Source organism: Acipenser ruthenus, chromosome 20 (genome assembly GCF_902713425.1).
Source record: "Acipenser ruthenus chromosome 20, fAciRut3.2 maternal haplotype, whole genome shotgun sequence".
NCBI lineage: Eukaryota > Metazoa > Chordata > Actinopteri > Acipenseriformes > Acipenseridae > Acipenser > Acipenser ruthenus.
In genome coordinates this window covers 29,720,856-29,747,798 of record NC_081208.1, presented here as the reverse complement: position 1 = coordinate 29,747,798, position 26,943 = coordinate 29,720,856, and the positions used below count along the sequence as shown (strand labels likewise).

The window sequence follows — 26,943 nt, the reverse complement described above, 5'->3', positions numbered from 1 at the left end:
AATCTTATCAAATCTAACCGCGGGGCACTGTCCTGTAAGAAATGGTAATACGGGGTCTGTGCGCACCAGTACCTGCAGGTTTACCGCTGTATAAAACGACCAGGTATTGTAATAGTTTACCATTCCACTCTATCATCGCTGAAAGCCAGCATGGCAGACCTCCCATCGCACGAAGTTACGGTGGACGCGCAGTTTGGGAACAGCAGGTTTACTATCAATAGACTCATGGGGACCGAGGACAGCTCCAGGTACCGCTTTGGGACGCCTGAACTCAGCGCCGCTGACACCTGGGACACGAACAGCAGTTCCCAAACGAACACCTTCGGCTACAATACCCTGGACGCGGTGCCCCAGTATGACCACTATGCCAACACCATCGTCAAGGGTGTGAATCGCTGCCACAGACCTTCGCTCGCTCAGCTGCATACTTTCATACACGAGGTCGGTGATGAAGACAACTTTTGTTTTCTTTTTTCTCCTTCTTGTTGTTAAACACACAACTAAAGCTGAGGCTGCATGGCACTCCGGGGGAGACTTGGGGTTTGATACAGCAAAGTTGCCTCAAACTAGGTCTCCCGGTGGTCTCCTGGAACCAGGTTTCAAGCCGCTGGTCCTGAAAAAGTGGCTTCGTGTTGCTTCAGCTTTAGTTAGACTTTGTATTGCATTCGTAAACATCTTCTTTAACCCTAAACAAACTTATGCCCTGTGGTAACAAGTCCAGCATCTCTGGTGGTGGGTTAATGCCCAGCTACAGTACGTGTTGGGAATGTGAACCGATAGTCATAGTCCCAGTACGACCTGCTCAAAACCAGCTCACCTCAGCTCTGCAGCAGACACCACTGCTGGGCACTGCTGGCATTACTCTTCTCACCGCGAGTTTGCTGTCAAGTAAGGTCCCTTTAAACCTGCAGTCTCGCCTTGTTTCTGCTCTTCAGCCGGATGGGTTTCAGCCGCCCAAGATGTATGATCCTGCGGACGATGCCGAGGGAGGAGAGGCCGTCAAAGAGGGGGAAGAAGGGGAAAGTGCCGATAAACCTCCGGGAGAGCCGGTCAGATTCGGCTGGGTGAAGGGAGTCATGGTAAAACTTAATTTATTTATTTATTTTTTAAATACAATTATTCAAATTACCCTCAGACTTGTGACGGCCCATCCTGATGAATACAAATGTAGGCATACTGTTACTTTCTGTGTTCAATCACCTTTCTAAAATAGGAATGACTAAAGACTATGTGTGGCGGACGGGTTTTGATTTTACAAGTTTGATTGTACCAGTTTTTGCCGATAGAAGTTGTCTCTGCGTGCATTCTCTCGAAAAATACTATTCCCAAAGCCTGCAAGGATTCCACGTTTTGTGTTTGTTTGTTTGTTTAAATGTATTTGTCTTTCTTATTCAGATCCGCTGTATGCTCAATATCTGGGGAGTCATTCTATACTTGCGGTTGCCGTGGATCACTGGTCAAGCAGGAATCGGTGTGTGGCTTTCACTATATTATTGAGTATAATATACATATAGAAATACATCCGTATTACATGTCATATGCTGTAACTCGTGTATTAATATAGTTTAGTGTGCCACCATAATGAATAACCGTTCCTAGAACACAGGCGAGGGCTTTTGTTTTGCAGTCTTCATTTCAACACCGAATCTGTGGCCTTTCAGGGCTGACCTGGGTCATCGTGCTGCTGTCCTCCAGCATCACCGGGATAACAGGCTTATCAACGTCGGCCATCGCTACCAACGGGAAAGTAAAAGGAGGTGGGTATAGCTTTCTAGATCATCGTCAATATATATGACAGCAAGGGAATTCTGAAGCCACAGAAAAGCCCTAGATGTCCTAACCGTGAATCATGTTCTCTAATTCTACTGCCAGCCAGTTTGACACTTTATATTGCGTGCGTGCCTCTCCCCTTATAAAAGTTTACCTAGTAAAAGCGTGGTAAAATGCACTGTAAACCACAGAGAGGTAAAGTACAACACAAGAAAACAGGGTCAGTTAATCGTTATGAAAGTGTCCCATCAAGCATGGCAAAGTGTAAAGCACAGTGCATAGGAAAGGGGCATTGCAAAGAATAGCGAGGTATAAACCATATGGCAAACCAGAGGTAAATGCATAGCTACAGTATAACCATGGAGAAAGCACAGGACAACTGCAAAAATGCCCTGCAAAAACACCGTGGTAAACTTTTATAAGGGTCACACTGTAAGCAGTGAGTAGGAGGGGGTGATAAAGACTTGCGTTTTAGTAAATGTAATGAGTCGTGTTTTGTGTATATTATGTAAACTGCAAACTATTTCACCTGCAGCAGAGACTGACGCGAGGCTGCAATTATACAAAGGGTGAATAGAAAGTAAGTGCACGGCTGTGTTGATGTGTAATCTTACTTTGTAATCCCCCTGTGTAATCTTACTTTGTAATCCCCCTGTGTAAATGCTGTCTGCACCTCTTTGAAGCAGCTTGTCTTCCATCACCTTTCAGGTGGAACGTATTTCCTGATCTCGCGGAGTCTGGGGCCGGAGCTGGGGGGCTCGATTGGTCTCATTTTTGCCTTTGCCAATGCAGTGGCCGTGGCGATGCACACGGTGGGCTTTGCGGAGACCGTGCGGGATCTCCTGAGGGTGAGATTTGCTGTGTTACCCGTCGCACATGACCTGCTTTAATGCCGGCGATTGTCTGTTTCGTGAGATTATTCACAAACCTAATCAAACTCCCAGGGAACTGTTTTACTGATATCTATAGAATCATGATACGAAAAAAAAAAAAAAACCTGCAGTGAATAGTTGAAAAAAGGTATGGTAGAGCATGACAGTATAATGAGCGTTGTGGAGTTTCATTTTTTCCACAATACATGTGACCATAACACTCAGATACATTAAACATAAAAAAAGTAAAACATTGGTTTTAAAAAGGCAATGCATTCGGGGATGTCCAGTTCATTATTCCGATGTTTTTCTTATTTTACCCAGGAATATGATTCCACAATAGTAGACCCCACTAATGACATCAGGATTATCGGAGTGATCACAGTGACCATTCTGCTTGGAATTTCACTGGCGGGTATGGAATGGGAGGCGAAGGTAATACAGTTTACAACAAAATCCATTCAAAGTATATCCATTTTTTTAAACCCCAAATTAGACGGCATTAATTTTAGCCATTAAGACAAACTTGAAATGAATTGGCATCTCAACCCAATTGAATGGAGAGGTCAGGGCTGGACGCAAACCATGCGGTCAAAGTCTTCACATTCAACGGGAGAGCAATCAGCCGCGAGGACCATCACAAACTCCAATGTTTGTTTTACCGTGTAACAGAGCAAGCGGTTTGTTTAATCCCACATATTATTATCAAATAATTCCTCAGATTGAATAACATTTATTCTAACAGAAAACAAACACCCACACTCTCATGTGTTCCCTTGATTGCATACATTTCTGCATTTATAAATAGGGAGTTGTTTGAATTTGTGACACCTTTGCGTTGGCAGGCCCAGGTTCTGTTCTTCTTCGTTATCATGATTTCTTTTGTAAACTACATTGTGGGGACCATCATCCCTGCCACCCCGGAAAAGCAGTCCAAGGGATTCTTCAGCTACCAGGGTGAGCCTTACACGATTCATTGATCTGCTGTGTAGCAGATATAACGATCAGTGTGAATTCATGCACTGCGGGAGCAAAGTGCACGCAGAATACAGCATTGATCCAGGCAACAGCCTGCAATTACACTACTCACCTTAGCTGTGCATTTCTTAATAATGTTGACTGTACATAATCAATTTATATTTTGTTCTTCTGTAGGATTTCTAGAAAATGTTTATATAATGTAAGCCCTTTTTATAGAACCACCACAGGACATTGAAAGTTCTATAGAATTTCTATAGAATCTTTGCTTTCTATACACAGATGTGTAGAACTGTGCATAGCTGATAGAATAACATCAGTAACCCTACATACCAGTCTTTGTATGTATTTAGTTTTTTTTACTGGAGCAGGAAACGAGCAAGTCTCAAAAACCACACTCAACATGCATATAAAATATGAGCTCCAATGGCTGTCTAATGATAGACACACACATGCATTGCATATCTATTGACTGGTTATTAACATGGAACTAAACTTCAGCAGATGGTTAATTGCATATTAATTAAAAAAAACTTATTGATGACAGTCTAGCCTAAATAAAGCGTTGCCCATGCTTTATTTCTAATTTAATAATTTTTGTTCTAAATCTTTTTCAGCTGGAATTTTTTCAGAAAACTTTGTGCCAGATTGGAGAGGTCCCGACGGAAGTTTCTTTGGAATGTTTTCCATATTCTTCCCCTCGGCCACTGGAATCCTGGCTGGAGCCAACATCTCAGGGGATTTGAAGGTAAGGTAGACCCCTTATATTATATGGAGGGCTAGTGAAGGACAGTGAAGCCACCTTGATTTGCAGAACACTTTACTATATTTACAAACATCAAACCGCTTAGGAAAACCAGCAGCTTTCTAAACAGGTTGCTAAACAAGGTTCCTGCATAATGAATCGTTCTGAGGGTTGGCTGGTCAGTAACCTGTCCATCATGTTAAACGACTGTGCAAACTGGGAGTTGGTACTTACCCAGATGTTACATGGTTATGTATGCCTCGTAATAAAAAATGATAGCACTTTGATTAGTACAGAATTCCAAAAGAGCAGCACCAAACCCAGAAGGAGGCTGCTAAATCTGTGTAAAAAGAACAAACCCTCTGTGTTTTACTGTTGGGTGTTTAACAGCATCCTTTCCCTCTGTTGTTGAAATGACAGGACCCGGCTGTTGCCATCCCCAGAGGGACAATGCTGGCTATTTTCTGGACGACAGTATCATACCTTACGATTTCTGCTACCATTGGTGAGTTGCGTCTCTGCTCTTCAGGAGATTGCACATTTGTTATCAAATAATCCATTCGACTGAATAACATTCACGCCAACAGAAAAAAAAAAATGTGTATGACAAGCTTGTGTATGAACCTCTGTTGAATTGGTACATGGCAGTAAAGCAGTGTGAGCAGGGACAGTGAGCTGGCGCTGAGTGATGGGGGTGGGATCTTTTTAAGAAGTTTTGAGAGCCAGCCACTAGAAACTGTCTGGGCACTGATCTGCTCTCCCAGTACTTTGTAAATGAAGCTCTGCTTGGTTTGAACCTGTGTTTCCAGGCTCCTGTGTGCTCAGGGATGCCTCTGGGAATATAAACGACACCATTGAGATGCCCCCTATTGGCTGTGAGGGGCTTGACTGCAGTTATGGATGGAATTTCACTGAATGTGCGAAGAATCATAACTGCCAGCATGGTCTACTCAACTACTATCAGGTACCTGCATTGGTCTTTGAGTTTTCATTTGGAGTGTTTATTTGCAGTTGACCAGCTCAAACCCAGCCCTGTCGCCGCTGACCCATTTAATCCGGTGCTGAAATGCTCTAGATGGGAGTATTTCAGATAGAGGAAAACAAAGTACGAGACGGGCAGGTTTACTGATAGATGCAGTCATTCTAGATCTCTTCGGGTAACGGTGAGCATCTCAATGAAAAACCATCAATAAAGTGTGCAGGCCTGGGATCCAAGTGAGGACTTGTTCAGAAAGCAATCCTTTATATTCTTTTTGTTTGCCCTCCAGACCATGAGCATGGTGTCTGGGTTTGCCCCCCTGATCACAGCTGGCATCTTTGGGGCGACCCTCTCCTCTGCGCTGGCCTGCCTCGTATCAGCACCCAAGGTCTTTCAGGTGAGAACACCTTGCAACGGATGTCACATCACCTGGAGTGAGGCTTTGCAACATTTAGGAAATGAGTTGACAGCATTAGTGTTGATATCTAAGGCCGCCAATGTTCTAAATGTTGGAATAACATGCATACAAAATGAATGTGCTGAGCAGTTGTGTGTTTGGCATGTCAAGAAATTCTTGCATTTCCATGGTTAAAAGGACCTTCTTTAAAAAACGAAAAAAAAACGCTTTTTACATTTTTTTTATTTCTCTGTCCCAAGTGCCTTTGCAAAGATAACCTTTACCCTTTGATCGGATTCTTCGGAAAAGGTTATGGAAAGAACGATGAACCAATCAGGGGATACATGTTGACCTACGTCATCGCTGTCGGCTTCATTCTGATTGGTAAGCAGGTCTCTCACCTGGCTGGCTGTGATTAATGTGTGGAGGAGATTAGCAGGCTGGCAGTGAGTAATATAAAGATGTGTCTGTGTGCTGTGCAAGGGGAGCCTGGCTCTTTAGATACAGCTTCTTAGCCTCTGAAGCTGTAGATGTGAGGTGCAATCCACAGGCTCTGCCTTGTATTAATCATGCTGGATTTTTCCTAGAAGTCTGGCAGGGCTGTACATGACACAGACATGGGATTAATTAGGATGAGGAAGCCTCTTATTCTAGAGAGCCGTTCCCCTCCAGGCTGATTATCTAGAATAAAATATTGACAACTACAAAACCATTTAGAACAAGGCTGGAGTAAAGAACTTATACATATTTCAATAATTACTAAGTAAAGGTTGAATTTCATTTGTACAATGTTTCACGAAATGTGTCAATGACTTCAATAAGATACCTTAAGCCAGTTCATATTTGTTCATTCCAGTCGATGATCCCTCGTCCCTTATTTGACAGTAGGGTCCCGCTCATGGGTGATTCAGTGTTGAGCGAGGGTTTGCTATTATGTGTGGATTGCTTCTCATGAGGAGCTGTTTTCTCTTTCTTCGTGCAGCTGAACTGAACACTATTGCTCCCATCATCTCCAATTTCTTCCTGTGCTCGTACGCTCTTATCAACTTCAGCTGCTTCCACGCTTCCATCACAAACTCCCCGGGTATGTATGCTCATGATCCCTGTTCATCCCGTACGTCTGCACAGCCCTGTTCTGTACTGTGTGTAACAGCTGTGTCCCTGCAGGCTGGAGGCCATCGTTTAAATACTACAGCAAGTGGGCCTCGCTGCTGGGAGCCATCATCTCCGTGGTGATCATGTTCCTGCTCACCTGGTGGGCCGCTCTGATCGCCATCGGGATCGTCATCTTTCTGCTGGGTTACGTGCTCTACACGAGACCAGGTACCCTCTTACACCAGGGTGGCCAAAGCTGGCCCTTCCACTCCTGGGCTTTGTTCCAATCCTGTTCTAAATTGTTTGATTGAACCAATCAAACCTCCATCCAGATCCTGAAGTAGTTAAAGGGGAACCCAAACAGAAAAAAAAAATCTAATAAAAAATACTGATAATTACTCCACGTGGTCCGTATGTAAAGACACAATAAAATAAAATAAAGATCCATTCCTGTGTCAAAAAAAACTTAAAAAAAATCCCGTGACCTTGACGACTGACGTCACAGAGTGAACACCTTTAGTGTTGGACATTATTATTATTATTATTTATTTCTTAGCAGACGCCCTTATCCAGGGCGACTTACAATCGTAAGCAAATACATTTCAGAATCACAGTACAAGTAATAACACAATTAAGAGCAAGACAAATGCAATAACTTTGGTTCAAGCAAGTACAAGTGTGACAAAATACAATTCAATAATACAGCAGATAACAGTGATAGTTACATCAGGATATGATTAATTACAAAATACTACACATTAAACACTTGGCAAATTACAGTACTCTGAAGTACAGGATTAAATGCAGTAAAATAGGGGGCAGATAAGAGCAAAATAAAGCACATTTACATGAAGGGTGATAGTGTCCCAGGATACAAACAGAGGAGTTCTACAGGTGCTGTTTGAAGAGGTGAGTCTTAAGGAGGCGCCGGAATGTGGTCGGAATGTGGACATGGCAGCTGCACCAGAGACAGACTACGACAGCAGCTCAGATTCAGATTCGGTGTCTGTATTCAGAAACAATGTACAATAACGAAAGCCTTGTGGATCAACTATCTTCAGATGGCCTGATAGAGCCCTATCGTTTCGAGCCGTACGAGAGCGAGATGGATGAAACGGAAAATAGCAGCGATCAAGACACTCGTGATCGTTTAAACAACACTGACTGGTAAGGGTTATGCTGGGTACCATATGTGTAAAAAAAAAAAAAAAAAAAAAACTCACCTATTCAGAAACGTTTCTTCAAAATCCGCTAGACGGAGCCAAAACCACAACAATGTCCGTGCACAGATTCCTGAATGCAAACGAGAATAAAGTCTTTAGACCAACTCCACTGGGATGTGTTTCACGTTCCTCATCTCAGGTGCTCCTGTGGTAACTGCCAAGCAATGGGTACACAGTGAGAGCATTTGTTGTCAGGAAATTGACACACCTCGGGAGACCGGTAAAAATAATGACCCTCCGGTTACATGCAAACCTGTCACCCAGACTTCAACCCAGTATGTCTGAACCGCAGGGTGCTGGATCCAGCCTGTTACCAGTACCGACAACAGCACAACGAGACGATTCCAAGAAACACCCGGATGAGTGTATAAATCATATTTTCCCCTTTTGTAAAGCTTTGTATTAGATTATAAACATTTACTATGGTGAAAACAAGTTAAAATGTTAAATAAAATCACTGTGAATAGTGGAATGTTGGATTCGTTCACGTCGTGACGTCACCGAAGTAAAAGAAGGTTCAAGAAAATCCAGATTGAATCGCTAAATTACCTTTTTTTTAAATTGGAAATTGAAAAAAGACAGGTCATGTCGTATTTCTATTATATCAAAGGATAGTTTAGTGTGAATATAGGTATGGGTGATTGGGTTCCCCTATAAGTATCTGAACCTGGAGAGGAATGGCCCTCCAGCACAGCCGGTAAACTGGACCATTTACTATAACGCAACACCGTTTCATTTTCCTGTATTCGTTTCCTGTCAGCTGTGGTTCTCCTGGTATCTGTGCAGCAGGTCGCACTGATCGCTCCCCAGTGTACAATGCCTTGGTGTGATGCACATCTTCTGATATCCGTGCAGTTTGAACAGGGCGAAGCTTCACAAAGGGAGGGATGTGAATGGTCTCTAATAACTCTTTCATGTGTGTTTCAGCGATCAACTGGGGCTCTTCAGTGCAGGCGAGTTCATATAACAGGGCCTTGTCCTGCTCTGTTGGCCTAAATGAGGTGGATGACCATATTAAAAACTACAGGTAAAATATTCAGGTCTTTCATAAGGTCTAAAATATATATTGCATGTCGGATATATTTATATATAATCAGTCACTGCGTGTATAATTATACCAAGTTAAGTTTTTCCTATCTGTGTATCTGTTTTATAATGTATATACAGTATATATATTTTTTTTTTTGTCAAGTTTTGGCAGGGCAACTACTTCTCGAACTCCGTAGAGATCCCACCAACTTTTAAAATTTCAAAAAACTGAAATAAAAAATTGTGGGGATATATATATATATAGGGCAGCAGTGTGGAGTAGTGGTTAGGGCTCTGGACTCCTGACTGGAGGGTTGTGGGTTCAATCCCCAGTGGGGGACAGTTCTGTTGTACCCTTGAGCAAGGTACATTACCTAGATTGCTCCAGTAAAAACCCAACTGTATAAATGGGTAATTGTATGTAAAATAATGTGATATCTGTATAATGTGAAATAATGTATAATGTGATATGTAACAATTGTAAGTCGCCCTGGATAAGTGGCTAAGAAATAAATAATAAGAGAGAGAGATATTGTTTTCCGTTTGCTTCAGGCCGCAGTGCTTGGTCCTCACCGGAGCTCCTGGTTTCCGTCCAGCCATGGTGGACCTTGTTGGGACCTTCACTAAAAACCTGAGCCTCATGGCATGTGGGAACGTGATCATTGTGAGCCTTCCTCGTTTGTTTTATTGCTGTTGTTCCATTAAGGTTATGCTTATTAACTGAAGGTGCTTAATTAGCGCTAGCCTCTGGGGCGGTGATGGAGGCAAGACCAGGGATTGCTCACGCTCTGGATTTCAGGTGTTGTGTCACACATCCCTGGAATACTCCCAGAATCCTGACCCATGACGCAGAGCATCCTTGAGTGGGTTATTCCTCCCTATCCATTCATTACAATGGGGGTGCCCAGAAAGAGGCTGGACAGAGTAGTTTCACATGTAAATGAAGTCATCCACTGGAAATAATCCCAAATAAATACCACCAAATCCATTTGATCTTTAGAGCACAAACTGTATTTATGTCATTTGATGCGTTATATTCAAACTTAACTTTTGCAGTTAACTAAATCTAAAGTACTAAAGTATGTCACCGTAAAGAATATAGTTCAAGAGAAAATTAAAACAGGTAGATGCTGTCATTTAAAAATGCTCCAAAACATTACAAAGTAGTAGCCTGTCCTCAAATGAGAACAATGGCACTTAATGGGGTAAAACAAATAAGATGGGCTCTTGTTTTAAACGGCAGGGCCCTCGTAAGCAGAAGATGCCGGAGCTGAGCTGTGCAGATCGCCATGTGAAGTGGCTCAACAACAGGAAGAGCAAGTCCTTCTACACCGGCATCGTCGCGGACGACTTACGCAGCGGAGTTCAAATCCTCATGCAGGTAACCACGCCTCTCTGCGTCTTTACATGAAGGCATTCAGTGAACTCGGCTTCCTGTGCTAACGGGGAACTAATGTATTCTCCTTAGGCTTCAGGTCTCGGAAGAATGAAACCTAATGTTCTGGTAATGGGGTTTAAAAACAACTGGAAATCAGATAACCCCAGCAACGTGGAAAACTACATCGGCATTATCCAGTAAGTGAAAGCATTTCCATAAGGGAGAAAGAAGGAACCTGGGAGAAACTGTGGATTCAAATTTAAAATTTAAAAACCTTTAGAGAATAAAGAGAGATGGCCCATAACCACACACGCTTGGCTGTCCCTCGATGGTTCAACAGGGAACAGAGCAGCAATCTCCACTTGACCTCTGACCTCTCAAACAGGGCAGCCGCTCCGATTGCCTCTATTTGTGCTTTTGTTTCCTTTTTCCAGCGACGCCTTTGACTTCAATTATGGAATCTGTATATTGCGCATGAAAGAAGGGCTGGACATATCTAGAACGATGCAAGCTCACGGTAAGTTATGAGTTAAGGAGAGGGCCGCTAACCAATAATGCAGTTACTTTGCTAAATATCTATGAAAAGAACAGGATATTTTAATTGAACCTGTACCATAGGTACTAGTCTTCAGGCGTGTGCAAACGGCAGGAAGTCTTTGTAATCTCAATAAACTGGACACAGGTCACCTCACCCCATTTAACATGCTGATAAGTGCATTTACCAGAGTGGAAGGGTTTTGAGTAAACTGAGCCATAGGACTCAATTCAATTAACTTGAGCTGTGAAAAAAGCACTTTAGGGCAAAAAACACTATAAATTCATGCCTGGGTGCTCAGCAATTTGAAACTACTGACTGTGCTTTGTGTTTATCAGTTAGCAGCACTCCCTTATAAAATGTGCACAGTAATGCTGCAGTTCCCCGTGCGTTTTCCATAATTCTATTATGCATTAACCATAGTCTGCAATGATTTGCCATACCTCTCCGGGCTTGCAATGTATGTCTGTTGTGTTTTCATGCTTGTACTTTGCTGTGTTCTTCTAAGCTTTATGTGTGTCTCCACATGAACAGTTAACCCCGGCTTTGAGGCTGGTGATGACAGCCATGGCAATGGATCTGTAGCAGCTTACACCGTCAACGGTACCTGTGAGTATCAATAAAGTGAAATCCCCAGGCTTAGCGAGCAGCGTCCCTTAGACCTGACCCTGGTATAGTGTGTCTCGCATCTGTTAGATCTTCTGTGTTGTGATTCAGCACTGATAATGTGTGAATCAAATCAAAATAAAAAAATACACATTTGCTTATTTATTACCTAAATCGTTTTTTTTTTTCCAGCTAAAAGTTAATTGAATGGGGCCTTCACTCCCAGTAATATAATGTATTTAAAAACAGAATTAGGATGGGTCACTAAAAAAACGTTGTTCTCATTTCAGTGGATCCAGAGGCCTTAGTTGCCGAGCAGCAAACCACCACTGTGTTCCAGTCTCAGCAGGGCAAGAAGACAATCGATATTTACTGGCTGTTTGACGATGGAGGTATGAATGAAGAAACTTCAACTGGGAAACACCCAAGCCCATACTGCTTCTATCCCAAAGACACACTGTAGAATTCTGTCATGTGATCTAAGCACTGGATCACACACCTACTGTATACATAGCATAAAATGAACTGGAATTTCGGCAAATCCTTAACCGTGATTGGTTGATTTCTCGAGCGTGATTTACAGTAGTTTCTAATTGCTCGGCCATACTGTGTATTTGCACGGTTCTGTATGGAGACGGCCAGTGTCCCCTCTGTAAACTGCCCTTGTTGCTGCCCGCAGGTCTGACTCTCCTCATTCCCTACCTGCTGACTCGCAAGAAGCGCTGGAGGAACTGCAAGGTGCGAGTGTTCGTGGCAGGCCAGCTCAACAGAATGGACGAGGAGCGGAAAGCGTGAGTGTCTCTGAGTGTGGGGGTTGAACGCCCCACTTGCACAGCATCTCCACAGCTTTTTGCTGTTTCTTTCATTACTTGAGAGTAGCCGTTATTTACTTCATGCTAATATTGAATTTGGCTTTTGCCAAGATAAAATGGGATTTTAGTGGTGGGGACCAACCAACACGTAGCTTCACTGTAATATATGAGCCTTCAGTGCTTTTCCTCCAGGTAACGTGGACTTCCTAATGGCCCGGTGTTTATGGCTGAAGTGTCATGCTGGCTCCATTCCTTGCAGCCTTCCTGTCCTTGTAGACCAGACGTAAAAGAAATGCTTTCCCCTTGCGTTCCAGGTTTATAGCACTCCTGAGTAAATTTCGCCTTGGATTCAACGATGTTCAGGTGCTTCCAGACATCAATCAAAGACCACAACCTGAGAAGTAAGATCTGGACCGATGAAGCTGTTAAGACTACAGCATTGCAGTTCAATAAAGCCCTGACAGGGGTCTCTTATCAGTAGAATTATTATTTGTAATTAAAACGTAGCAGTTCAAAGTGCATTACATTGCTGTATTTTACTAACTGGTCAATGGGGGTGTACGATATGCAGTACTACTGAAAGAACCCTTGATATATAATTCACATCTGGAGAACTGTTTCATCTCTGCATTTCTCTTATAGCAGTGTCTTCATACCCGTTTTGTGTTTGTATAGTGTGAAGAGGTTTGAAGACTTGCTGAGTCCATACAAGCTGAATGATGATTTCAAAGATGAAACCAAAATCAATGAATTAAAAAAAGATTTCCCTTGGAAAATATCAGCTGAAGAGATTCAGAAGAACATGCCAAAGGTAAAAACTACTGAAGAAAATAAATACAAGAAAACTAGACTCACTTTTTGACCTTCAGGGAATCTCCTCAATCACCATACCTTTAAGGAATGTTTTTAAAGAACGTTTTTTTTAAAGAAAGTTTCTCATTCTCTTAGGTTAAATAGTGATTTGTATAATTATAATAAATTAATAAACCCTTTCTAAACCAGTTGGAAAAAAGAAACGGTTTCATGAACTGCAAACGTGATTGAATTAATCAGAATGCTTTAACATAACCTTGAAACAGTCTTGTGAACAAGGCCCCAATATTTGTTCATTTTCCCTGCAGTCGCTTCGACAAGTCAGACTGAACGAGATCTTGCTGGATTACTCGCGCGATGCTGCCCTTATCGTCATGTAAGTAGAAAGGGCAAAGACACACATATATTGTAACTGTATTAAATATTGTAAAAACACTTCACGTCACTTTACAGTCCAACCAAAACACCATTGTGTAACCGAGTGGTAAGCAGCGTAACCACTGTGCAAAAGGATCAGACCCCTTGAAGATGGTATCGTCTTGGGTCAGTAGCAGGATATTTGTCTGCATGGGTGTATGGTAGCGTGTTTTCTAAATCAGCCACAATGTTTTGTTGTGCAGGACCATGCCCATCGGCAGGAGGAGCGAGTGCCCCAGCTCCCTCTACATGGCCTGGCTGGAGACCCTGTCCCAGAATCTGAGACCCCCGGTCATGCTGATCCGAGGAAACCAGGAGAGTGTCCTCACCTTCTACTGCCAGTAACACGGACAGTCACACTGCAGCATGCCTTCAACATACTCGCACGGACCCTCATTTAGCAACAGCGATGTCTGCCAAGAAATAAATAATGTTAATAACTTGCACTTCCGTGTCCCTTCATATAGGAAGTGAATTATCATGCCTCAGTTACACATTCTGGTGGCTAATGCATTAGCTTGCAAAGAGAAGCAGCCCAGTGGACTTTGATGTTACACAGCAACAGCTATCTGCTGCATTATCAGCAGTGTTGAATGAGTTAAAAGAGTACAGAAGAGGTCAGAGCTGTAGGTGGTTTATTTAAATACAATTTGGATAATCACATTGTATAATAAAATATGTAAGAAAGTAGTGCAATTTAAAATTGTTTTTAATTTTATACAGTATGCATATAATATATTAAATTCCACTTTGTGTGCATTTCTCAATTCTCCTCTTTTAAAGTTATAGACTGTACTTTCTCTTCATACTAAAAAGAATCAAGTTTTTAGGTAAGGGTTTTATTTTATTCATAATAAAAATGCTCTGTAGCAGGAAAAGTTTATGTTTATTTACGTTATTAAAATAAATAAATGTTATGGTTGCTTGCTGTATATCCTGACAGACAACTGTCTCATACATTGATGTAATATCTAAAGTGAAATGCTTGGAAAATAAACTCAACTGAAATCAAAACTGAGTTTGACTTATTCACTAATAAACTCTTATGTAGCTCTGCATGTTAATCTTCGTGAACTTGGAACGGAAACTCCCATAGAGGGTTTGGCTGGAGACAAACGAACAAAAGAGCAGACAGCGAGCAGGTCTGCCAGTATAAGGCCGGGGCTGTTAAGATCTTTCACAGTTTAGAATTATCATTAAAACAGACCTCCCTGTCATTACTGAATTGAGAGAAGCGCACAGCTTTGCTCCTACCAGATCTTGAACTGGACTTCAATCAAGTAATTAGGCGCCTGGTGTGAAAAAGCAACTCCTCACCTGCGCCTTCAGCCTTGACCATCGTTAAAGCAGATTCACACACACACACACACACACACAGCTTGAGCAAGGTGAGGCTGGCCACACGGAACAGAAAAAGCCTCCTCTGTGTTTCAATGTGTACAACACCATTTGTGGCGTGCTGCCAACCAAAACACTGCACCTCTTTCTATACGAGAATAGACAGCTAATTTACTGTACTGTACTTTGTGGTTTATGCTTCCACGAACAAACACCTCGGGGCGTTGATAAAGTAGAAAAGACGTGCATAGCACTTTGAACCCGTACTGTATTTGTTTCTAGAACAATGCAACATGACTGAAGTAAGTGCAACACATTGCATCATCTTTTGCAGCCAGTCCGCAGCTGCTGTCCCCAGCGCTAGGCAGTGATATAGCAGGCGTGGCAATCGAGAACCTCCACGTCAGACCAACTGCACAGTCCAGCCAATCACAAGCAGCCAACTGCGTTTTAGAAGCGTCCTCTTTTTACACTACATGAACTTCCTGTTCTGCACTTGTGACTGGACGCAGTACCTTGAAGTCCGCACGGCTGGGGTTCGGGTTTATAAATTATATAATCGTCAACGAGTCTTTGAACGTTACTATTTTTATTAAATATATAGCTAGTAACTCAGTTGTGCAAGAGACCCTGGCTATTTGGAATCCGTTGGTTATTTTGTTCTGCTCCTTTTGGTTGGAAGAAAAAACGTAAACACAACAAGGACGAAGTGAACTTTTCTCTCCAAGAAACAAGACCAAAACAAAAAAAAAGAAAATGGAGCTTCCACCAAATCTCGCAGAGCGAGAACAGCAGGCTTTGACGCTGACGATTAAAACCCCGAATCAAGCGTACGCGGATCAGACCGTGCCCGGAGTGGTGCTGACCTGGACCGTGAAGGAGCTGAAGACGCATTTAACCAGGATCTACCCCAGCCACCCGGTAAGTTCATATATAACACAAAGCAAGGCCGGGCGTAAACACAGCACCGGCATTTAGGTAACTGAATAACTATAACGTTTGAGCCAGGCTCTCCTGGGTAAATAGTGTTACAAAATATCACATTACAGACAAGAGCAGTTATAAAATACAATACAATCAGGTCCCGGCCCCAGGATGTATTTAATTAAGTAAAGAAAGCAATGCTTACATTATAGTGTGCCCTTTAAAATGTCAATATGCGTGAAATTAAGTACACACCTCTTCTTGTTTGGACCCTGGACTATAAACGTATTTGCAATGTGTTAAACCCATATAGTTTAGAATACAAGACAGGTTTTATATGTTTAAAGAGGCATTTTAGGAAACAGCCATACCCAAGTGTACCTGTGAGGGAGTTGGGTTACTTGTGGTCAACCTTGAGGAAGTGCAATGCATTCTCATTAATCTCTTTGAACACCTGCGTTGTTTCTCTGTTAGCCTGAAAAAGACCAAAGGCTGATCTATTCAGGGAAACTGCTGCCAGACCATCTGCACATGAAGGACATCTTTCGTAAGGTAAGCTGGAAGCTTTTCTGGAAAGAACACTACTCTTCCGTGAATTTTATAACAATAAATAATATTAATAATCTGCTGCATTATCCGTTTGTTGGGGAAGTTTCCAGCTAGATGCATTTGCCTAAGAAATGAATCATGTCTCGCGACCAAACTCTGCACATTGTGGAACAGAGAGCTGGAGTGAGATCTGACCCTTTTTTAAATTTATTTTTACTGCATATGTTTTCACAGTCGGACACACAGCCTACTCTTCACCTGGTGTGCAGCTTTAAGACCCCGTTGGATTTGCATCAGCCCACACAAGCCAAGGTATTGAGACATGCACCTGTTCATACACATTATTGTGTGCAAACCAAAAAACAGTATTTGGTCAGCTTGCGATGCACTTTCTAAATGTTTTATAAAGTTGATAATCCTCTTGCATAGCTTTAAGATTTAATATTGAATCTCTTCTAAACCATATTTTTTTTATTTAACTGTATAATTGAACATGACAAATAAGGTGTATCCAAAAGAACAAATGATTTACTGATTCTGTAAAGCAACACTGTTGAAAACCAAGAAGAGGAGTTTGTTTCATTTTTGGAAAGTGAATTAAACCATAAACTCATTTTGCATATCTGTTCGGGTGGATAGAAAGTGCATTGTTCTTTCGGACAGCTGATGTGTTGCTCCCACACCGCAAAACCTGTTCAGCATTCCCCAGCCTGTGTGCAAGGACACCAATGTCATGAACGTCTCCTTGTTTTATAAATAGTTGGCTAGAACCAAAAAAAAAAAAAAACTCCTAAGAGCACAGCAGACATGCCCTTGGAGATTGGGTGATGAAACAGGGTTCTGTTTAGTTAGTCAGCAAGTGCTGCAATTCCTGTTTGTTTTCGAGATACGCAGCAGAAGTTTCCGTCCACAGAATTCATGTTCTTTATAAAGAGCAGCATCTGAAAGCAGTAATATTCAAATATAGAAGTGGCTGGTTTTAGATCATGATTTTGCATGCACAGCAGTATGACTGAAGAATGGCAAGTTGCGTAGCATGACCGACATGAGCTCAAGAGTAACACAACAAACAAACAAAACATTCTTTCAGTGTTTTTGATATCATTTAATACCATTTTTAAAAATGTATATTTATTTTGTATTTCATTTTTTACGCGCTCAAACTTTGCTTAAATCACAAGGGACCCCAAACCACCCAGTACGATATCAGACTACTTACGCAGGTCAGCCTTTTTTTAAAGGATGTTGGTTAAACAAAGATCTTCAGTTCCACAATGACACTGTTAAAAAGCTGCACATCTGCTTTGCTCCCCTCCCCCTCCCCCTCCCCCTGAAGTGACTCAAGTCCACGGTGTTTATCACTGACAGCAGTGACCCCTTTTGATGTGGCGGTTATGGCTTTTTGTTCAGCTTACAGAAAGGAATTTGCATGTGGACTCGGCCCCTCGCACTCCCAGCCAGGCTGTAGGAGCTGCCTCCCCTCCAGCTGCAGGAGACGGATTGAGACATAGAGGAAACCTGCAGCATGGAGCTGCTGCCTGGACTCACCCAGCGATGTGAGGAGCCCAGTACTGATACTGTATATGATGTTACTGTTATAGAGTGAATGAATACCCAATGCATCATTTTGCATAGCTGCTTCCCTTTAGTTACCTTTTCAGTCACGATTCTGCATTGTTATTAAAATAATAATAGTAGTAATGTTTATTATGAACCATTTCGTTTGGTTTAGGTTCTTTTATATTGGCAGCTTTCCAATGCTAATATTTTCAGCCAGTATAGGGGTTTGGGAATAGTAAACTGTAATTGGGTTTTATGAGACTAGGATTTTAAACCATCGGATGGCTCAACAAAACAGACTGCAGGGCACCCACTGTGCAGTATTTTCAGGGGGGAAGAGTTCCTATATTCTAGTGTTAGATTCTAGAGCTCAGGGTTCAGAATTCTGGAATGTTTCCGAGCTGTCGCAGACTCTAACGTGGATTCTGTATCCTATCAGGCACACAGGAGGAGATCCGCAGTCACACCCTGGCTTTGCAGCTTATTCCATGTACAACCCACAGCAGCTTCTCTGGCTCCAGCAGATGTATGCACGACAGTACTACATGCATTAGTAAGTAGACAACCTGTTTAACAGAATGCACAGTGCAGTACTAGGATTGAGAACAAGCACATAATACTACTGGGCTGTATATGGCTAGAGAGCTTGTCCACTGAGCAGCCCTGTTTCAATATAAAACAGTGACTATGGGATCCAGGTTATCAGTGTGCTTGTTTGTGTTGAATTGCAGCCAGGCTGCTCTTGCAGCTGCAGCCGCCTCCCCTCCGGCCCCCAGCCCCCAGTCTCTGCCCGTGGTGCCCCCTGGCGCCCCCGCCCTGGCTGACCAGGCCCCCGTCAACCAGAACATTGCGCCACCCGCGCCCGTCAACCCAGGAGCCAATCAGAACCTGCGCATGAATGCCCAGGGCGGGCCGGTGATGGAGGAGGAGGAGGAGCTGAACCGGGACTGGCTGGACTGGCTGTACACCGCCTCGCGCTTCTCCGTCTTCCTCAGCATCCTGTACTTCTACTCCTCCGTGAGCCGCTTCGTGATGGTCATGAGCGCCCTGATGGTCCTGTACTTGTAAGTAGAGTCCAGTCCAATTCAGATCTCTATAGCTCCTTTCATGACGAGGATCCCCAAGCGATTCTGTCTCGCACACACGCGCAAAAAATAAACAATTAAACCATGAATTAAAAACAGTCTAGTAAAAAATTTAATAAAACAGAAATTAAAAGTAGAGTAAAAAGTGTTTCAATTGTAAAATTAGAAAAACTAAGATAAAAGGTTTGAAAAAATAGAACAATTAAACAGTCTAATAAAAAAAAAAATGAATATAGTTGGAATAAAAAAAAAGGGAGAATAAGCAGCTTCAAATGACTTTACAGGCTTTCACTTTGTTGTGCTTTTACTATGGGACATGTTTCTAAGGGTGAGAGCTGTTCAGGACTTGCTCCTCAGTTCTAGTGTGTCTGCATATCAGTCCTCTCTAGTGCGTATTGACAACAAAGCTTCCTATTACAAAAGACACTGACTCAAACCACTCCTTCAGCATGTAGGTCACAAATGCACGCTTCTGAAACATTGGCTGGTTAAAGAGTGCAAGTTAGACAACAGCAAGTTTACCAGGATGCAGCATGGACGGTGTGCCTAAGGTTCCCAGGGGCTGTGTTATGAGCACTGCTGCTTTAGATCCAAGAATGCATGTTCGGGGAAGGAAATACGAAACTGATTTCATAGCAGTTTCAGCCGATCCAGGTTTTAATACCAGCTTGATTAGCCACAGTGTATATGTAACAAGCTCAGCTGTGTCTCATTAAACGCAGAGTAAAACCAGGACTGGATCAAACTGCAATGCAATGGGAGTCTTATTTCCATCCCTGCATGTGGGCATCTGTCTTGCAGATTCCTAACCCCTGCCAGTGTTCGTAACCTTTCCTGCATCTTGTAATGATTTATAATCGTGTCAGAAAGATCGGCATTGCTCTCATAGAAAAACAAACCGTTTCCAGGAGTTCTAGGTGTCTTTAAGACTGGCAGACTGAAGTCTGAAGAGGGTTAAACAGATAAACACCAACACATGTGGGCTGTGTCAGGACTCTCCCCACTGCTGCTTGATTAATGGGATGACACTGTACACTGAAGAAGGTACGAGCAAAAACGCGTGTACGCTGGACTTTCTTAATACCCTGGGAAAACACTCCCCACCTCTCCTCCACTGATGTGCGAAAGTTGCAAATAAATGATAGGAGCTGTTATTGAAAACTCACAGTCCAGGTTGTCTGTGTACTTTGCAAATTCCTGAATGCCATTCTAGTTCGTTGCAGTTCTGGCTTTGTTTGCTGTTTATTTAAGGGGTGTATGTGTTTGATCAGTACTTTGGACAGCATTTAATTTCCCTGTGTGCTGTTAACATTGCAGCACTTCTGTTTGATATAAGGCAGAAACTGAATTAATGGTGGCAGCAAGAGAATGAAGCTGTGAAAACCCTTTATTGACAATAGTAAAAGCATTACACCAGGGATGGAAATAAGACTCCCATTGCAGAGCAGTTTGATCCACACCTGACACACCTGAACTTGTTACCTGCACACTTCTGATTCTTTTTTGGTGTTTTGCAGGTACACTGCCGGTTGGTTTCCGTTCAGACAGAGACCCGCACGACCAGTTCCCAACAATCCAGTCCCCGTGCGGGCAGCCGAAGATATCCAAAACCAGGAAAACCAAAACCGCAACCACCCTCCGGTAAGAGCTGTTGTATTTACTGAATGAGTATCTCTCACAGGTCTGTCACCCTGCAATACCACTTCTCTTCTGTATGAAAACGTGCTTTTATAGTCTTGATGATCACCTCACACATGCACTGCATGCCGAACAGAGATTTGGGTAACTGGGGGAGAGTTTAAGGTGCTACTGTGTTCAGACTGCTCTTATCCCTAAAAGTTCTTCAGTCACTTATCGATGTATGAACGTTCCACCCTGCCTCTTTGTCCGAAGCAAGCTCATTTTCTCTCCTGACCCCGCAGTGTTTTTTTTTGTTTGTTTTTGTGCTCAGGAGGACGTGTCTGAGGAGGGGCAGGAGCAGGAGCAGGGGCAGGCGGAGGCTCCGCTCCCAGCCACGCTCCCCGAGAGGCGCTCCGTGCTCATCACAGCCTGGGTTTTCTTCAAGACCTTCTTTTCCTCTCTCATACCCGAAGGACCTCAAGCGATCGCAAACTAACGAGGAGAGCAGTGGGCTGATGTAAACTGCATTCCATAGGCGTGCCGATATGTACACCACTGGCGTCTCCACCAGTCGGCAGCACTGCACAGTAAGTGGCAGGGGTTCCATTGTAGCTGGATATCGCTCCCCCTCCACTCCCTTTTTATACCTGATCTCAATGTGTGATGAGGCAGTCTGGACTTTGGGGACATTTATATATTTAATACTATTGAATGCCATCGTCAGTTCACAGTACAGTCCATTTCTACTCTTACTCATGCAAACAACAACCCTGTCACTGAAGTGATGCCCATATATTCAATCAGACATTTATTGTATATTGTATACCTGTATATACTGTAAATAGATGCACACTGGGAAATAAATACTGGTGTACAGTATCACGGCAGCACTTTATATTCTCGACCAAACGTAAAATCTCTGTGCCATATTTATACCCCTGTAAATGCACCACAGATCTCATTTTTCAAATTTTTTTTTTTTTTTTTGGTGTGTGTGCTGCATTGCAGTCTGAGATCGGTACACCACTTCAGTATCGTAAACAAGCTTCAAAAATCTTTTGTTGATCACCCTTAATGACAATAAAAAGTAGAAATACACAGACAGCGCTCCCACTTTCGCTGTCTGACTTTTATAAAAAGTAAAATAAAAAAAATAATGGGAATTAGCGAACAACCCTTTTAGAGTCTGGTTCATAGCTTGTGCTGTACAATGTACTGTCAAACGGGCCAAATTGTGAATGAACCAGACCCCGTGGGAGCGCTGTGTGTAACTCTTCAGTGTAGAAACGCGTGGGCGCGTGCTGCAGTACCTGCTGCAGTGTCTTCTAGTTTGGTCGGTCATTAGAAACCGCTGGGTCCCCAGTGCCAGTGTTGTAGGGGTCTTTATCATTTCAAACATGTTACTGGAGCTGAACTGCAGTTCTACACTGTTACCCGGAGAGTTGTAAAGATAACCGGTACAGCAATTCTATTCCAGCAGCTTTCAACGTCGTAAATAAAAGAACAGAATCTCGATATTTTCCTGAGCTCTCTATACATTCTCTTACTATTAACTGTAAATGTAGGAACATTATAGTAAGGATTAGTTTAACTGTACATTTTTGTATAAATTCTTTCTTTGATAAGAGGCTGGATCTATTAGTTGTACTATATTCTGTATAATTATGGCAAGGCTCCCTTTATCCAAACTGAAGGTGTATCTGTTTATTTTCTAACAGTACTCACTGGAGAGGTTTGGGTGAAAGGGGCTCTGTTCTATCGCTATATAGTATATACACAAACAATGCAATCCCAGTTCCTGTTGTAATTGTTTCGCATCAGTCAGCTGTCGTTTGTCGCCTATATGCAGCTCTTTGTTATGAATGATCTTGATATAATAATTCAGTATGTTTGTGGTAAGCTTTATTAATTAATAAAGGCATTTTGCGTGATTCCTGTGTCCTGTATTTGTTTTTTCACTGTGGGCTGTATTCACGAAGAATAAGCACACCTCCTATCTACACTCCAATATGCTTGCAGTACGGTAATGCTGAAATTACGTAGTATTTAAATTTTAAAAAGCTTTCTATCCCCTCAGTCACTGTGTGCATAATTGTACTATGTTAAGTATCCTATCTATGTATCTATTTTCAGATCTGTTTTTTTTTCAGTGTCATGGCCGGGCAACTTCTCGCACTCCATAGAGTTCACGCACACAGTTTTAAAATTTCTAAAAATGTATTTAAAAAAAGTGTGACTGAAGAGGATATATAAAGCTTTGTCTTGTGAACTTTGTGTTTTGTTATTTACAGTTTACAATCATCTTATGCAAGCAAATTCCCTTGATGTCCCATCATCTTCCTGAAGGACCTCAGCCAATACTCATGCAATCGTTACATCACTCAGCAAAGTTCGAACACAGCTGCTGGCAATGCTCCAGTTAACTTTCCCTAAGAAAGATGTCTAATTAAAGAGTGAAACACCAGGCTGCAAAAACCCTCAGGAGGAAGACTCTTCATTTAAAAAGGCAGCATGACTATACTGTTAATCCCTTTTAGAATAACTGGTTTACAATATCAAAAACATAGACAAGAATGGCAGAGAAATACAGCAGTACATTGTAAATGCATAATAAAATACTGAAGGAGTATGCTGTAGGGTGGTGACGCGCTTAAGCGCTCGGAGCATGCACAATATAATACTGAAGGAGTATGCTGTAGGGTGGTGATGCTCTAAGCGCTCGGAGCATGCACAATATAATACTGAAGGAGTATGCTGTAGGGTGGTGACGCGCTTAAGCGCTCGGAGCATGCACAATATAATACTGAAGGAGTATGCTGTAGGGTGGTGATGCTCTAAGCGCTCGGAGCATGCACAATATAATACTGAAGGAGTATGCTGTAGGATGGTGACGCGCTTAAGCGCTCGGAGCATGCACAATATAATACTGAAGGAGTATGCTGTAGGGTGGTGACGCGCTTAAGCGCTCGGAGCGTGCACAATATAATACTGAAGGAGTATGCTGTAGGGTGGTGATGCTCTAAGCGCTCGGAGCATGCACAATATAATACTGAAGGAGTATGCTGTAGGGTGGTGATGCTCTAAGCGCTCGGAGCATGCACAATAATACTGAAGGAGTATGCTGTAGGATGGTGACGCGCTTAAGCGCTCGGAGCATGCACAATATAATACTGAAGGAGTATGCTGTAGGGTGGCGATGCGCTTAAGCGCTCGGAGCATGCACAATATAATACTGAAGGAGTATGCTGTAGGGTGGCGATGCGCTTAAGCGCTCGGAGCATGCACAATATAATACTGAAGGAGTATGCTGTAGGATGGTGATGCGCTTAAGCGCTCGTAGCATGCACAATATAATACTGAAGGAGTATGCTGAGGGTGGTGATGCTCTAAGCGCTCGGAGCATGCACAATAATACTGAAGGAGTATGCTGTAGGATGGTGACGCGCTTAAGCGCTCGGAGCATGCACAATATAATACTGAAGGAGTATGCTGTAGGGTGGTGATGCTCTAAGCGCTCGGAGCATGCACAATATAATACTGAAGGAGTATGCTGTAGGGTGGTGACGCGCTTAAGCGCTCGGAGCATGCACAATATAATACTGAAGGAGTATGCTGTAGGATGGTGACGCGCTTAAGCGCTCGGAGCATGCACAATATAATACTGAAGGAGTATGCTGTAGGGTGGTGATGCGCTTAAGCGCTCGGAGCATGCACAATAATACTGAAGGAGTATGCTGTAGGATGGTGACGCGCTTAAGCGCTCGGAGCATGCACAATATAATACTGAAGGAGTATGCTGTAGGGTGGTGATGCTCTAAGCGCTCGGAGCATGCACAATATAATACTGAAGGAGTATGCTGTAGGGTGGTGATGCTCTAAGCGCTCGGAGCATGCACAATATAATACTGAAGGAATATGCTGTAGGGTGGTGACGCGCTTAAGCGCTCGGAGCATGCACAATATAATACTGAAGGAGTATGCTGTAGGGTGGCGACGCGCTTAAGCACTCGGAGCATGCACAATATAATACTGAAGGAGTATGCTGTAGGGTGGTGATGCTCTAAGCGCTCGGAGCATGCACAATATAATACTGAAGGAGTATGCTGTAGGGTGGTGATGCTCTAAGCGCTCGGAGCATGCACAATATAATACTGAAGGAGTATGCTGTAGGGTGGTGACGCGCTTAAGCGCTCGGAGCATGCACAATATAATACTGAAGGAGTATGCTGTAGGGTGGTGATGCTCTAAGCGCTCGGAGCATGCACAATATAATACTGAAGGAGTATGCTGTAGGGTGGTGATGCTCTAAGCGCTCGGAGCATGCACAATATAATACTGAAGGAGTATGCTGTAGGGTGGTGACGCGCTTAAGCGCTCGGAGCATGCACAATATAATACTGAAGGAGTATGCTGTAGGGTGGTGATGCTCTAAGCGCTCGGAGCATGCACAATATAATACTGAAGGAGTATGCTGTAGGGTGGTGATGCTCTAAGCGCTCGGAGCATGCACAATATAATACTGAAGGAGTATGCTGTAGGGTGGTGATGCTCTAAGCGCTCGGAGCATGCACAATATAATACTGAAGGAGTATGCTGTAGGATGGTGACGCGCTTAAGCGCTCGGAGCGTGCACAATATAATACTGAAGGAGTATGCTGTAGGGTGGTGATGCTCTAAGCGCTCGGAGCATGCACAATATAATACTGAAGGAGTATGCTGTAGGGTGGTGATGCTCTAAGCGCTCGGAGCATGCACAATATAATACTGAAGGAGTATGCTGTAGGGTGGTGATGCTCTAAGCGCTCGGAGTATGCACAATATAATACTGAAGGAGTATGCTGTAGGATGGTGACGCGCTTAAGCGCTCGGAGCGTGCACAATATAATACTGAAGGAGTATGCTGTAGGGTGGTGATGCTCTAAGCGCTCGGAGCATGCACAATATAATACTGAAGGAGTATGCTGTAGGGTGGTGATGCTCTAAGCGCTCGGCGAATGCACAATATAATACTGAAGGAGTATGCTGTAGGGTGGTGACGCGCTTAAGTGCTCGGAGCATGCACAATATAATACTGAAGGAGTATGCTGTAGGGTGGTGATGCTCTAAGCGCTCGGAGCATGCAGAATATAATACTGAAGGAGTATGCTGTAGGGTGGTGATGCTCTAAGCGCTCGGAGCATGCACAATATAATACTGAAGGAGTATGCTGTAGGGTGGTGATGCTCTGTAAGGGCTCGTAGCATGCAGAATATAATACTGAAGGAGTATGCTGTAGTGTGGTGATGCTCTGTAAACGCTCGGAGCTTTGCCACAAGTGTTTAACTCTATGAATGTGTTTGAAGTTCAGCATTCAGTTTTGAGACGGAATGTTTTTTAAAGTTCATCCTCTAACCCAGTCTGCAGTAACAGCCTGTGTGTTTCCTCTGTTCCTGCACTTCCTTTGTTTCAATCAGTGCAGAAGGCCGGCCTGGCTGCTGTGTTCCTGCTTCGCCAGCGTAGTGACCAACCGTGGATCATTCCCCTTCTCAACTTGCAAGCGTCTTCCTTCATTAGAAATCTCTGCGTTCCATTCACGGTTTTAAACATGATGAATGAAACTGAGCAAAGCGTGTTTTACCCTAGTGACAATAATGAGAAATCTTACCAGTGTGCTGTTGATACCCGTACAGAACACCGTTACACCCCACATTTCAGATTTAGCAGTATGATGTCCTTCAAGAATCCTTCAAGCTGCTTAATGAGATTCTGGGATCAATAAGCTACTAACAAGCAAACGCGCAAGATGGGCCGAATGGCCTCCTCTCGTTTGTAAACTTTCTTATATTCTTATAATGTCACAAATGTAAAGAATGTGTGCGTTGGGCGTCTTTGTATATGGGGGACTTTCTGCTCCTGATTTAATTGAAAGAAAAAAAAATGGAAGCCTATTACAAAAATGTATTCTTTGCATTTAGCATGAACGTATAACTTTCTGAGTAATTACTAAATAAAATAAAATGGAATTTGTGGTGTTCACTTATAAAATGATAGTGTGTCAGGAATCCATTTAAAGGGTCTACACCGAACACATGACCAGAAAACACAGACAACCTCCCCTCTTCTGGAAAAGTATCCTTCCAAAATGTGCACTTTTGAAAACATCATCAGTTTACCTGGATTACAAAATATAACAGCAGATATCAGTTGCAAAACTGGCAGGCTGTGAATTAGGAAAAATA

The 26,943-nt window shown here is 42.9% G+C and overlaps 2 protein-coding genes across 2 annotated transcripts; both read left to right on the top strand.

Moving 5' to 3' along the window:
- Positions 1 to 139: 139 nt before the first annotated feature.
- Positions 140 to 14,663, top strand: LOC117425645 (solute carrier family 12 member 3-like). The gene is made up of 26 exons (XM_058993878.1): positions 140 to 441; positions 936 to 1,079; positions 1,396 to 1,471; positions 1,662 to 1,757; positions 2,479 to 2,618; positions 2,967 to 3,077; positions 3,488 to 3,599; positions 4,238 to 4,368; positions 4,786 to 4,870; positions 5,175 to 5,329; positions 5,634 to 5,741; positions 6,002 to 6,125; positions 6,724 to 6,825; positions 6,909 to 7,064; positions 8,987 to 9,086; positions 9,641 to 9,752; positions 10,332 to 10,469; positions 10,557 to 10,663; positions 10,901 to 10,983; positions 11,536 to 11,610; positions 11,898 to 11,999; positions 12,287 to 12,398; positions 12,734 to 12,820; positions 13,095 to 13,230; positions 13,541 to 13,608; positions 13,853 to 14,663. Exons 1-26 carry the CDS (start codon positions 151 to 153, stop codon positions 13,992 to 13,994), a joined length of 3,093 nt encoding a protein of 1,030 aa, XP_058849861.1. The 5' UTR covers positions 140 to 150; the 3' UTR covers positions 13,995 to 14,663.
- Positions 14,664 to 15,456: 793 nt separating this feature from the next.
- LOC117425112 (homocysteine-responsive endoplasmic reticulum-resident ubiquitin-like domain member 1 protein) lies at positions 15,457 to 22,656 on the top strand. The gene is made up of 8 exons (XM_058993877.1): positions 15,457 to 15,908; positions 16,386 to 16,463; positions 16,695 to 16,772; positions 17,871 to 18,016; positions 18,460 to 18,573; positions 18,752 to 19,084; positions 20,623 to 20,746; positions 21,057 to 22,656. The coding sequence occupies exons 1-8, from the start codon at positions 15,744 to 15,746 to the stop codon at positions 21,219 to 21,221; spliced, it is 1,203 nt and encodes a 400-aa protein (XP_058849860.1). The 5' UTR covers positions 15,457 to 15,743; the 3' UTR covers positions 21,222 to 22,656.
- The last annotated feature ends 4,287 nt before the right edge of the window (positions 22,657 to 26,943 follow it).

What these genes read in the sequence shown, in the direction of transcription:
- LOC117425112 (XM_058993877.1), top strand. Translation starts at nt 15,744, where the DNA reads ATGGAGCTTCCACCAAATCTCGCAGAGCGAGAACAGCAGGCTTTGACG. An exon ending in GCCTGGACTCACCCAGCGAT is followed by an intron (nt 18,017 to 18,459) that starts GTGAGGAGCCCA and finishes GTATCCTATCAG; the next exon opens with GCACACAGGAGGAGATCCGC. An exon ending in AAAACCGCAACCACCCTCCG is followed by an intron (nt 20,747 to 21,056) that starts GTAAGAGCTGTT and finishes TTTTGTGCTCAG; the next exon opens with GAGGACGTGTCTGAGGAGGG.
- LOC117425645 (XM_058993878.1), top strand. Translation starts at nt 151, where the DNA reads ATGGCAGACCTCCCATCGCACGAAGTTACGGTGGACGCGCAGTTTGGG. An exon ending in GGGATTCTTCAGCTACCAGG is followed by an intron (nt 3,600 to 4,237) that starts GTGAGCCTTACA and finishes AATCTTTTTCAG; the next exon opens with CTGGAATTTTTTCAGAAAAC. An exon ending in ACATCTCAGGGGATTTGAAG is followed by an intron (nt 4,369 to 4,785) that starts GTAAGGTAGACC and finishes TTGAAATGACAG; the next exon opens with GACCCGGCTGTTGCCATCCC.